Source organism: Sinocyclocheilus grahami, unplaced genomic scaffold (assembly GCF_001515645.1).
Source record: "Sinocyclocheilus grahami isolate Dianchi unplaced genomic scaffold, SAMN03320097.WGS_v1.1 scaffold576.1, whole genome shotgun sequence".
In the NCBI taxonomy this organism is placed as follows: Eukaryota; Metazoa; Chordata; class Actinopteri; order Cypriniformes; family Cyprinidae; genus Sinocyclocheilus; species Sinocyclocheilus grahami.
Window position 1 is genome coordinate 807,378 of NW_015505755.1, and position 13,913 is coordinate 821,290.

Sequence of the window (13,913 nt, forward strand, 5' to 3'; positions counted from 1 at the left end):
AGAGAGAGAGAGAGAGAGCGAGACACATCACAGTGGAGTCAGCTGTCTTAACCGTGGCTTGTGTACTGCAAACACATATTCATCACTGTGTCTGTCACGAGACTCTGTTCCCCTTTCGGGCTCTGTCTTTACATTTATTTTGAAAGATGAAGCTCGCGATTATGGTAAGGGGCGTTACATTTCCGACGAGTGCTTGCGGTGTTCGGCCAATCACAATGCACTGAGTCAGCTGGCCAATCAGAGCAGACTGTGCTTGTCGGAAGGAGGGACTTTGTAGAAAACGAAGCATTTGAGAGAGAAGGGGCATAGAGGACTTACAATAATGTACAGTATTTGAAAAATAATGTGTTTTTTGAACATTAAAGCATGTCAACATATTCTGTTACACCAAATACACAAAATAATGATCTTTAAAAAAAGCATCATATGACCCCTTTAAAGAGAAAACAAAAGCGTTTTTTGACCTTGCATGCATGTAAACCTACTGTAGGAGACTCCCAAAACAATATTAGTAACCTTTAAAATTACATAACAGAGGCACTTTAAGGGCTTTTAGAAAATCAAATACTACACTTCTGATTTTACCCTACACTTCCTCAAAAAAGTGGCCCCATTTACTTTGTACTGCTTCTCCACAACGCTGATCTTTGAAAACAATGGACAAGTCGAAATTCTTTTGTGTTAATCAAGTTTATGCCACAAATGCTGCCAAGTGAGCTTGTATTGAACCAGGAATATTCCTTTAACAGTAATAAAACTTGAAACATGCAGGGTTTCTCTCACCAAAGCAGCGAGTGAGAAAGAGAAAACCTGGAGTGAATCTAGAGTCGGAGGCTTTCAGCAGAGAGGGAAAACTGCTGTCGCTGCACTCCACTAACATAATTTGGGGCAACGCTTTAGGACACTGGATCAGAGGGGAGATGAGGTTATCTGCTGACACTGACACATTGCTAGAGAGCGAGAACAGATGGAGATTATAATCAGCTTGAGAGAAAGTGCAGGGCAGTAATGAGATGTCTGAGAGTTTGGCCCAAGGATATTGTGATTCCAGTTTATCTTTGTGTGTATGCACGCATGTGCTCACGTGTGTATTATTACAACTTCTCCATGAGCCACAGGTAATGAAAACACCATGACAATAAGATAAGAAGTGCAGAAAGAGCAAAAAAAGTTTATGAACTATGTGCTGTTTACAAAGATGTTCTGAATTCAGTAATCATTTCTTACAAAACAGGAAAAGTTATATTATCTTCCAATACAGATTTTTAAGTTAGTGGCCTCCTGTGAGGATGGGAATATCATTCGATGTTAATTATGTACGAATAAGTAGTATGTGCATGTGTGCATGTCAGTGTTTAATTCTTAAGTTTGTTTATCCAACCAAGAAATTCCTTTAGAAGAACAAACAAGAACAAATCACCAATAAAATGTGCAATGTTGATATGTTGTTTATTTAAATAAGCACTATGGTAACTACACTGTATTTTTTTAAGTACCACATAAATACCATGGTCTATGAATATGTTCAGTATGGAGATATGCCAAACTATGTATTTTCAAATCGTACTAATTGATGGGTTACCAGAATGGCCACTGTATTAAAAATGTCTTATTTTTTATGTTCATGTAAAATACTTACCCCTATCAAAGTTAATATCAATGGTTTTCCATTTGCTTTTTTTACAATTCTGTTTAGTGACACTACTGACACTGAAATTACTTTTATAAGGCCTGTATATGCTGTAAATTAGTTGTTAAAATTCTCTCATTCTCACCGTCATTTCATTTCTTTATCAACATTTTCATTTTTTAAATTTTTTTTTGAGGAACATAACATTTTACGTAAGGGAATCATGCAGCACTGTGCTGGCTCACCAATTAGTGTCTAATGTAAATATGAAGCAGAACCAGTGAAGAACCACTGGACTACTCTACTCACTGGTCGGTTGTGGGATGACTAGTCAACCTTTACCAAGCAATCCTATTCAGTATACTATTCATTATAGTAAAGATCAGCACTGTGGAATTACAACAGTATACTACCAAAGTACCACAAATGAAATATCTGTTACTCAAAATAAATAACAGGAAGATTATCTTTTGGCAAAACTGCTATAAATTCTGTGTGGGTGAATAAAGTGGTTAGACTAGGAACAACTGGATGTTGAAGAAGGGGTGATCAGTGGTGCTGCATCCCACTGATCTGAGACCTGCTGCTGACATTGTGCTGAGGGGGTGGAGCTAACATGAAAGGGCGTTTCAGAGTTTTGGCCGAGTTAATTGAGTTGCTGAGATCTGCACTTCATCACACTTCTTCTCAAGTTAACAAGCTCTGCTCTGCCTTAACACTGGGCAATACATTGTTAGAAGAGTTCAAACATTCTCTCACCTGCTTATCAGTAAACACAAGCAAACAAGCACATACAAGCACATACACACGCTCATCGTCTTCAGATTCTCTTTAGTACTCCCACACACACACACAAAGCAAAATATATCTGACAGTAGCAGAACTGAAGAGGTAGAGCTGTTCTGTGTGACAAATATGTCCTAAGTGCTATGAAAAGATCTGTCTGCTTTCACTCCCTGCCAGAATGAAAATTTTTTTCCTCTCATATACCTTGCAGCACATGGTGTGTATTCACGTCTTTCCGCGGTTGAAACAAAATACCTTCTGATGATCATTCATCTTTATACTGTTCTTTAACTAGCAAAGAGGAAGAGATGATCGGTTCACATGCCGCTTGAAATGAGGCACTACAGTGATCTGTCACAACACATTAAAGAGCCACAAAACGGAATTTATTGTTTGAATTTCTTACAAAATGATACAATTTGAAAGCCGAGACTTTGTTTCATACCTAAAGTAACCTGCTCTGTCTTGTCTTTCGGCATGTCAGTGTCCTCTTTGCTTCGTGATGTATTTTTCAAAATCATTCATTCACTTGTAAATAAAAGTCTATATGTTTATCATATGAAGCGATCGTATCTTGACACAAAACCGCTTGATTCACATGGATTCATTTTATGAAGCTTTAACCTTTTAGGATCTTTTACTTTTTCATTCTTTTTTTTTTTCAGAGACAGTAAGAGATGTTTTATACTTGTAGCACAGACCATACTATTGTAGCACTAAACTCTCCAACTCTGCAGCTCCAGTGCTTTGTGCCGAAAAAAAAAAAGTAATTGTACAGCACTGTCAACATAGGAAACAGTAACCCAGTAATTTACATTACTTCCTGTAGAATAGAAAGTGTACACATTAAAAACTGAGATTCTATTTTTCAAATTTAGGTTCCAAATTTAAAGCAATTTAGGCTCTACAGTAAGCAATTACTAAGATTCGGGTCTGTGAAAAAAAAAAAAATTCCAAAATTTTTTTTACAGCAAGGATTAAATAAACTGACATTATTGAAAAACTATATTTTGAATAATTGTCATTCTTTTGAACTTTCTGTTCATCAAAGAATAAAAAAGCATGGTTTCCAGGAAAATATTAATTAGCTGTTTTCAACATTGATAATAATAAGAAATTATTCTTGAACAGCAAAACAGCTAATTAGAATGATCCCTGGAGGATCATGTGACAGTAAAGAATGGAGTAATGGATGCTATAAAATTCAGCTTTGATTTCACCAGAATAAATTACATTTTACAATATATTACAACAGAAAACAGTTATTTTACATTATTATAGCTATTTTAAATTACAGTTATTTTAATAATATTTCACAATATTACTGTTTCACTGTACTTTGATTAAATAAATGCAGCCTTGGTGAACAGAAGAGACATTTTAAAAAAAATTTAAAATCCTACCAACTGAGGGACTGAAATGATTTTCAATGGTAAATGATGTAATGCCACAACTGTTGTCCACAGAAAATAAATTATATTGAAAACAGAACATTTAATTAATGCTTCAGGCTTGTTTGCAAACTCTGGGATGATTCCCAGAAAACGAACAGGCTCAGAGTACACAAATACAACACCATTCTCCATAGTGTGTGTGTGCACGAAAAGAGGTGTGTATACACTCACGTTCTCTGTAGAAGGAGACAATAATCCACCATGACAGGAACCATGTCCTGCAGAGGAGAAGACAGAAAGAACAAGCAGGAGCAAGAAAAGACAGAGTGATGGGGTTTGAAGACATAGAAGAACAAGAAAAAAAGAGAGTGAGAATTCATTCATTCATAATAATAGACTGTACTAATAACATCAGGGCTGCCAAAGTAAACTAGAGAACGAGAAAGAAATCTTTGTTTGCAGAACAACAACTTATCTTGAAAATATTGTGAATCCAATCTGATATATCTGATATATCTCCCAGCCCAACGAACACGGGAAGTAATTAAATGTGCACATTTCTCTTGCGGTAAAACTGACTTTGAAAATGTGTCTGACAGACAGACAGTTAGAGCAGCATAACATTCCACATCGCCCTAGATATACAGAGCTAAATCTGCCATTTGGCCATGGTGAGTGCCTTATTTTTTTTATGACAGAGTGCTTCTTAATGGCAAAAAGAAATCTGAGAGCAAGCGAGACCCAGAGGCAGAGGAGAGATGACATTAGTGGGCCATTATTGTATGTGCTTTCCGCCTTATGATGAGATACAGTTTAAAAATGGATGCCGCAGGCCTAAAGACTGACATAAATGAGACTGTCTGCATCATTCTCTAAGTCTGCTCTCCTCACTCTCACCTCTCTTAAAAGCCTCTATAATGCTAGAAAACTCTTCAGCTCTGCCTTGCACTCTCGTTAAATAATATCTAAATCTTTAAATAATATGGAAAAATATTTGACTTCTGGAGATGTTTAAAAATGATTCCCTAAGATAACACCATTTGAGGCTCATTTGAGAGGGCTTCTATTGGTGACCCATTACCTGGAAGTGCTGCTCCATCACCTGGATTTTTCCTTGCTCTGGACACTTTTTCAGAGAGCGATCCACATACTGTAACAAAATTTCCACCATCTGTGAAGAGAGAAAAATCAGCAGAGGAATGTCATTTATTTGCACAAAATAATAATAATGATAATTAGTTTTTATATACCTACAACAAGTTCATTTAGGCCATTATATCTGTTACTTACAGTGCTACAGATTTCATTTTGAAATCTGTCATTTAGAGAAAAAAAAAACAAATACAGTCTCAATAAGAACAAAAATCATTCTCATTTTAATAGAAGTGGGATCCTGATAAGATCAGAGTTAGAGAATCGAGCTCAAAAAGTTTTAACCAATGGATTTAATTTTAAGTTAAAGGGTATATAAACAACACATGAAAACTAATTTCTAAACATGAACTGACAGTTCTCTGTCTGAAATCTGACATGCTGTTCTTACACACACACACACACAGTATAAACCGGTGGGTACCCACTACTGATCCAACCTCCATTTCTGAATCAAAGTAATCAGACATCATACAATAACCTAATGAAAACACTTGTGGCTTTTTTTCTACATTGGATATCAAATGTTGGGTCCCACTTTATATTAAGTGGCCTTAAAGGCACAGTAGGCGCATATTCAAAATAAACAAATAGACAAAGGCGTAGTTTGATGACGCCGTGACTGTGTGTGGAATCATGGGAGTTGTCGTCTTCATCCCCACAGCCGATGCAATCCGACGGGACTCGGGCAGAAATCATGTTCATAGATGAGCTAATGATTTATTAACGTAGTAGAATGAAGCAGGGTGAGGCTGAAAGCCGTCGAAGCGAAATGAGGCCGCTGAACGAGCGTGACACACGGCTCGAAAGCAGCGGAGCTTTTATTATGCCACAGTCGACTGCTTCCGCTCCTTCCGGTCGTGTGTATGTGGGGGGGGGGGGGGAAAGCAGCGTCGTTTCATCATACTAGATACATTTGAGAGTACTGTTATAATGCTACTCTGTGTGGTCATCACCGGTCTATTAAAACGCACAACATATTAAAGCATCTTTGGTGTTTCCATGTTTCCATGTTTTCTATCGAGGGGTTATGACGTCATTGGCAGGTGACACAATGACACTATGGGCACGGTCCGAGTCACTAGTTAAAATTGGTTATTTCTCTGGATTTAAACATTGTTCGAAACATTTGGGATAATGTAAGTACACAAGTCAGCAAAATATATAACACTGTTATAGTGGTTTTTGGATATTTTAATAAAAAAATCTTACATATTGTGCCTTTAACTACTATGTACTTACATTTAATAATTTGGTACAATGCACTTATTGTGTACATACATGTTTTTACATTGTACTTATATTTTAAAAATACCTGCATGTAATTACATCTGTAATTAATTTCTGTAATTACATTTATAATTACACTGTTTACCCATCCCTTACAACTTAACCCACCCTTAAACCTACCCATACCACCAAACCTGTCCCTAACCTTACCCGTTTCCCACCTCAATAGCAGCTAAAGTGTTTTGCAATACAATATGAACACAATAAGTACATTGTACTTATTTTTTGATCTAAGTACATAGTAGTTCAGGCCACCATTAATATAAAGTGGGACCAAATGTTGTTTGGAAAGTTTGCTGCAGAAGTTCCCACAAATGTGTTGCACTTGTAGGTTGCTTTGTTTTCACCTTTCGGTCCAGTTCACCAAAGGTTGGCAACAAATCCAGCAAACAGCCCGCTTACACTTCCATGTCTGATGTCACACAATGAGAGCTTACTTTACTTGCGGCATAAAAAAACACTGCGTGATGAACCAAATATTGGTCTATAAGACCCTCTACCAGTCTTCACTATTCTAACGGTGGTATGTCATGGCATAGACAAGCCTCTTTTTCCTATTTAGTACATGGGTGTTCTAAAATGTTTCACTGGTAGTGCATATATTATATACTGTCGCCTCTGGCTTGCTTAGTTGGGGACACTTCATTTCCGGCGATATCTTTGACATAATTGCAAAGATATTATTTTAACTGAGCTGGAGGTTGACATCACTGAATTCAATGATGAACTGTCTTTAACTGAAAAATGAGTGTTTACTATTGTCACTTTGCATTATTGACACTATTTTCCTAATTAATGCTGTTCAGTTGCTTTGACAAAATCTGTATTGTTAAAAGCGCTATATAAATAAAGGTGACTCGACTTGACATATATTGTGCATACTTAGTTCCAATTGCTTTCTACACCTTATGTTCCAACAAGAAACTTTTTGAAATTGAAGATGTATGTACAGCAGTGTCAGTGTATTAGCAAGAATCTTACCTTGTCTGCAACCACACCTTTTCTCTTAGCAGGGTCTGCAAATAGACCTGTTACATAAACACATCACATATTAATCACATAAGGTTTACATTACTATCTGGATTTTGTGGCATCATTAGAGCATTTGTATTTTTTCTAATCTTAATTCTATCAAACAATAACTACTGCAGTCTGTGTGCATTGAATTTATTTAATACACGAGTTTCACAATTTGAGTTGAATTACTGAAATAAATGAACTTTTCCACGACATTCTAATTTATTGAGATGCACCTGTATATATTATTTTAGAGTGGATGGTGAACAGAAGGGCCGACCTAGCACAGCTTTGGCGGTGCCCTCGTGCAAGGACCATGCAAGAGACAGAGCCTCCATGAACTTCTCCTGCTTCAACAGATGGTCCACACGCTGCAGGACATCAGAACTCCCATTACTATCAGATTTGCTATTGCTAATCAGATATAACATCAGTGATGTGTTACAAAATTATGCCTTACCTCACGCCAGTTCCTCAGGGTCATGATGTGCACAGACTACAAAGAAGAATAAAAAATTGATTAACAAATCTGAAACAGGGCTGAACAAGGGTGAACAAGGGTGGCCTGATGACCCAGAGCAGTCCCAAGAGAATTTTGAGCCAGATGATAGAACTGTCATTTTACCAGTTGGATGTTGCTGCTCTTCAATTGCTTATCAAATAAATGTGTTTTTCTTTAAATCTTTCTAAATTAAACATTTGGTTTTCCATATTAAACTGAACATTCAGTACGTGTACATGGACAACAATACTCCGATTTTAACACGATTAAGACAATACTCTGATTAAGAAGCTACCATGTAAACAGAGATTTTTGATTACCTTAATCCAGCTAAAGTCATAATCGAAGTAAACACTAATCGAATGAAGACTAGTGTGGAGTATTCCTATTTTAGTCGCATTATTGAAGTGCAGTAAAGACATGTACACACCTTAAATCAAATTATTACCGCTGTGTAGGATTTTCGATGCATTTTGCGACAGGATACACACACGGCAGTGGTCAACCATTTGACAGCAAACAAAAGAATGGCTTCAACAATGCCGTCTTCTGTTTGCATGTATAGCATGACAAATAATTAACTGCACTTGAAGCTTTCAGTAAATTAAAAATGAAACACCTAAAACTGTATATGGCATCATAACGAAGACGAACTATATGTTTATACGTGAAATTCCGGAGGGGACGTCGGATGGCGTCACGTGGTGACGTAATGACGTGTGCCATTAATCAAATATTCTAAAAGCAACTCATGTAAACACCTTAATCGTAATATTGTCTTATTCAGAGCAAAGTACATAATTAGATTACTGATGTCCATGTAAACGTAGTCAGTGTTACTGCAAATTGTGCTGATTTCAAGTGATACTTTTTGAGGGGGAAAGAACAGAATAAAAGAATAAGAGAAGTTATTTTAAACTATAATAATAATTCACAATATTATTGTTGCAACACATCAAACAAATGCAGTCTTGCTGAGAGGTCGACCGATTGATCTTGCTGATTAATCAGCACTGATAGTCCATTTGCTGGAACTATTGGTTATCGACATAAATCCATACTGTTAGTTTTTACAGGCTGTGTCCGTTGCTGGAGTGGCTGAGAAGGTCCGCTGTCATTATACAGTACGAGAGCAGCCTCACTGAGGCCTTGTGCTGTCTGTTTTGACACACGAGACGACGAAAAACAGACAACGAAATGCTGTGAATATAGTTTACTATAGTGCATGTTTTCGTATCATAAAGCAATTCAGTTATTGACTAGATGCTGCATTAGTAGAGAAAGAACAACAGAATGTTTGCCATCAAGGCTGAGAGGACGTTTTTAGTACCTTAAGCGGTTAAAACAGTGTGACCAAAACACATGCAAGTCTGACCCAAATGTTTAATGCCACGATTGTTACCATCTATTTGCATTAGTTTATGTCCAGCTGGTCACATTAATGTATTTGTTAGCCAGCGAAGTTGCATATTTAAAGCTGTGATGTGAGAAAGCAAACTGATATGTTCATGCAACTGACAGAAATCCTGCCGCGCCACTCACTTAGTTTTACATAGTTCACATAGTTTTTAAAATTACATTAGAGTTGTTCCAATTCATTGTTAATGTGCACAATGACTTCACCCTAGGCTGGAAGATTATGCATTGTGAATTTTTTTTTTGTCGTTCTGTGGCTCCATTAACGTCTGTATGCTTCATATAGAGAGCTGTAATATAGATCGCGCTTTCTCTTTCCGTGCTTTTGGTTTTCAAACACCGAATTTCTAACTCATCAGTGCCACTTTGTTCACTTCTGAAGTGAAATTTTGCCTGTTTGGTGAATAAATAAAATGTTTTGGACTGCCGCTTGAATTGATTGTGAGTTACAAAATGTGTCGGGTGTGTGATACCTGTGAGCTGTCAGACGTGACACACCGCTGCACTTTTTGCTGTGTGACTGCCATATTTTGTTATTCTGATTAGATAATCATCAAGTGTTCTAAAATGTAAGCAAATAAGTGTGAGAGTATACATACAATATACATATTGTATGTAATTTCTTAAACGTCATGCTTAAATACCTTTAAGCATGACTGTTTGGATTTATATGAAATCGTAACACTTTACAATAAGATTTCATTTTGTAACATTAACTTTAATAAAGCTGTAGAAGTATTGTTCATTGTTAGAGAGTGTTAATTTCAACATTTACTAATGCATTTTTTAATTTTAAAGTTACATCTGTTAACATCAGTTAATTAACTATGAACTAACATTAATGATCAATGTTTAATTAATATTTAATATGAATATTTGTATTCCATATGAAAAGTATGGTTCAGTGCTGTGCTGTGTGTGTAATAAATTTCAGCATTATTTTAGTTTTCATAACGTATCCATTTTAAAAATCAGGTGATTAATCAGTTATCGGACATTGTGGTCCAACCTAGCTAATGGTCTCTGTAAAATCAGGCGACCTCTACATAAGAGAACTATAATAATAATAATAGTTTTTTTTTTATTGGCACCCTAAAACCTTTATTATATTTAGAATGGACCAGTGAAAATGTACAAAGCCCTGTGAGGTATATGTTTTCGCCATTAAATGTATTGATAGAGCATAAAATTAGAATAATTCATAAAACTGAGGTCACATTAGATGTTTATTCAAGCACTGGTTGAGTTATTAAATAAGCAGCACTTGGGGAAAATGATACAGGCCACAGGAATTAATGTGACCTCCAGGAGCTGGCCCACTATCACTTCTAATGGATGACCCACAGACAGTTCTTTCTCACCCTCCTTCCAGCTGCCCCTCTCTCCTTCATTTCTCTCCCCTTCCCTCCCTCTGGCTGCAGGTAACAGGAAGTTCAGTGAGGACATCACGGAGAGCAGATCTCACTGAATATTCAGGGTATGCGTGATGTGTGATTAGCATAATAGCACTTGAGTGTGCCATAGCTCAGTCAGAGGGGCGCTGGAGGAGTCAGCCAAACTTACAGCTGAACACCAGCCACCCAACATGTGCTACCAGTTTGAGAGTTTACAAGATACCCTTGCAAATCTCATATATTCACCCTTATAAATGTTAAAAAAAGAAGACTATTTGTTGGATAGTTCTGCTGTAGAGTAAAAAGAATAAAGCTACAGTGCATTTTCACAACCAGTAAAGGTCTATGAATTACTAAACTCCAGTCTCTTTGACAGGGCAGATGTTGTGAATCAAGCTAAGCAGGGACAACACATGGAGTGACACGGCGACTAGCGTAATTCCTGAAAATCTAGTTCAAATCAAAAGATTTAAAGGAATAGTTCACCTTTTTTTTCTTCATGGCAACAGACGTTTGAAGAAATTCAGCATTACATCACTTGCAGTGAATGGGAATGAGAGTTCAAACAGCTGATTAAAAACATCACAATAATCCGCACGGCTCCAGTCCATCATTTAATGCTTTTTTGAAGTGATAAGATGTGCTTGTAAGAAATGTTTCACATTCGTATCTTAAACCATCACTTTGACTAAAATTCATTAAAATTACTATAATTTTGAGTCCTCTATTCATATTTTTGCTTTCTCCAGTGAAAATGTTTTCTTGTCTTAATCAGGAGAGAAATATGCACAGATCAAGCACTGTTTAAAAGCAAAAACAGGCCAAAATAGTTCTAAACAAATATGCTAGTGGAATTTGATGTGAGAGGACAGAGGATGGACTTTTTCCACTGGTCATTTTTTAAGTGTTATTATGGATTAGTGGCTCATATTTTGGGCAGAAGCAACAGTTTGAAGTTGAAATTTTTTTTTTTTTTTTTCTTACAAACACAGCTTTTGCACAAGACATTCATTGATGGACTGGAGTCGTGTGGATTACATGTGGGTTATTGTGATGTTTTTATCGTCTGTCTGACAGCAAAAGATCCACTGGTTAGTAAGTGATCATGCTAAATTTCTCCAAATCTGTGAGGATGGACTTTTTCCACTGGTCATTTTTTAAGTGTTATTATGGATTAGTGGCTCATATTTTGGGCAGAAGCAACAGTTTGAAGTTGAATTTTTATTTATTTTTTTTCTTACAAACACAGCTTTTGCACAAGACATTCATTGATGGACTGGAGTCGTGTGGATTACATGTGGGTTATTGTGATGTTTTTATCGTCTGTCTGACAGCAAAAGATCCACTGGTTAGTAAATGATCATGCTAAATTTCTCCAAATCTGCTCTGATGAAGAAACAAATTCACATACATCTTGGATAGCATGAAGGTGAGTACATTTTTAGCTAATTTTAATTGGGGGGGGGGGGTTAAAAAGTAACCGACATGACCGGGAATTGGAGAGAGAAGTCACCCCTCTTCCATTTTCAAGATGATCAAAAACATACTCTCTCAGTAAACTTTCAGAATTACAACCCCTTACTGTAGCTCTAGTCCTTGCATTGCCGTAGGCTCTTATGAGGAAAAGAAATGTGACATGCTGACTGCTGGGACTGTGCCAAATTCTGTAGCGCCCTTATTTTTGCAATTTTGTCAAAATTAGCTACAGATTCAGAGCTAAGTGCACACGTTTGTTTAATGATGTAGCTGCCCACAGCACCATGTACTATCATTTTAAAAAGAACATTATTAACCAGAATTTCATTTTGTTCCAAGCGGTTTCCATTTGGTCACAGAACACCACAGCCGAAACATAAAAACTACAGTTCCGCTCAGAAGTGCCTCAAAACAAACAAGCATTTAATTTACTATCCCTGGATGATACAATTAAAATTATGTAATCAAATATTCCAGAAATTATGATTGACCATATATCAAATTATATTTTTGGCACTGGAATATGATTAGTTGTGATTAGCAGTTATAAGAAATACAACAGAAAGACTTTGCTTCTACCAGAGTTTTTATACCAGAAGCTCACATAGCACTGAAATTTTAGCAAAGATACAGAAGGCGGAAATGTATAGAATCCATTTTTATGTTTTGTGCTTGTGTTCAGTGTCATCATGTATGGCTTTACCTTTGTTCCCAGGTACATGATCTGGCCTGCATAGCTGCAAACAGACTGGTAGCATGTCTTCTCTCCAACTAGAGCCTGAAGATGCACAGAGGAATAGTGATTCAATATCTCTAAATACCAAACACTTTCTAGAGCTCCTCTACATCATGAATTGACCATTGGGTTCTTCATGTGTTTATATAATGTTTAGACAAAAGACCTTAGCATTGACTCTTGAATCTGGTCTAAGGCATATTGTGTATCAGATGTAAATTGTATACAGGCTGGCCTCGATTGACTCCTCCTGTCTACATGAATAGTTCTAGGCCAGAATAAATACAGCAGTAGGGTTCTGGAAGTAAAAATCCCATACATTTTCTTCATACATAAATTATTCTATAATAGAGATTTTTGGTGTATCATAAATATTTGTTTTTATTTATTTATTTATTACCTTTTCAAGACAGACCTACCATGCACTCTGAGATTGATAAATAGGAGTATACATGCTTCTGTAAAATCTACAAGTCACTGGGATTTTACAGAATGATAATTTCCCTTAAAAATCATGCTTAATAGCAGAATGCAATGTACTGTCATTTTTATCAGTGCTATTTTTGTATTATTTATATATTATTATGGGATCTATTAATATTCTGATGTAGCTTTAATTTTTTATATATATATTTTTTTTTCATTTTAATACTTCAGGTTAAACTTATTGCCAAGGCAACATTTCTAATTTCCATTTATTTTTTTAAGTTTAACTCAAATTAAGTTTTTAGTTTTAAAGGGGTCATATGATGCGATTTAAATTTTTCCTTTCTCTTTGGAGTGTTACAAGCTCTTGGTGCATAAAGAAGATCTGTAAAGTTGCAAAGACTAAAGTGTCAAATCCAAAGAGATATTCTTTATAAACATTAAGAGTCAACCACGCCTACCTAAATGGCTCGTTCTAACACGCCCCCACATGTCTACGTCACGATGTGGGAAGGTTTGCATAACGCCGCCCAAATGTTCACGCAAAGAAAGGCGGCGTAACTTTTATTCTCGCAGTTGTATTGTTGCTGCCGCCATGTCGTGAAAGCGCTATGTTTCGTTGAGAAAGCAAAACTACTTCGGTTGGCCTTCCAAAAGAGGACGATATCTGCTTCGTCATGCCTAGTGCTGATCC

The 13,913-nt window shown here is 36.4% G+C and overlaps 1 protein-coding gene across 1 annotated transcript in view; it reads right to left on the reverse strand.

Annotated features, from left to right (window-relative positions):
• Window positions 1-13,913, reverse strand: part of LOC107556691 (VPS8 subunit of CORVET complex) — a 130,760-nt gene that overhangs the window by 102,026 nt on the left and 14,821 nt on the right. Inside the window, exons 16-21 of the mRNA XM_016239861.1 lie at window positions 12,761-12,835; window positions 7,730-7,765; window positions 7,550-7,640; window positions 7,234-7,280; window positions 4,892-4,981; window positions 4,042-4,088 (exon numbers count right to left, since the gene is read on the reverse strand). Of these exons, the coding sequence (XP_016095347.1) occupies window positions 4,042-4,088; window positions 4,892-4,981; window positions 7,234-7,280; window positions 7,550-7,640; window positions 7,730-7,765; window positions 12,761-12,835 (386 nt within the window). The remainder of the gene's footprint in view (window positions 1-4,041; window positions 4,089-4,891; window positions 4,982-7,233; window positions 7,281-7,549; window positions 7,641-7,729; window positions 7,766-12,760; window positions 12,836-13,913) is intronic.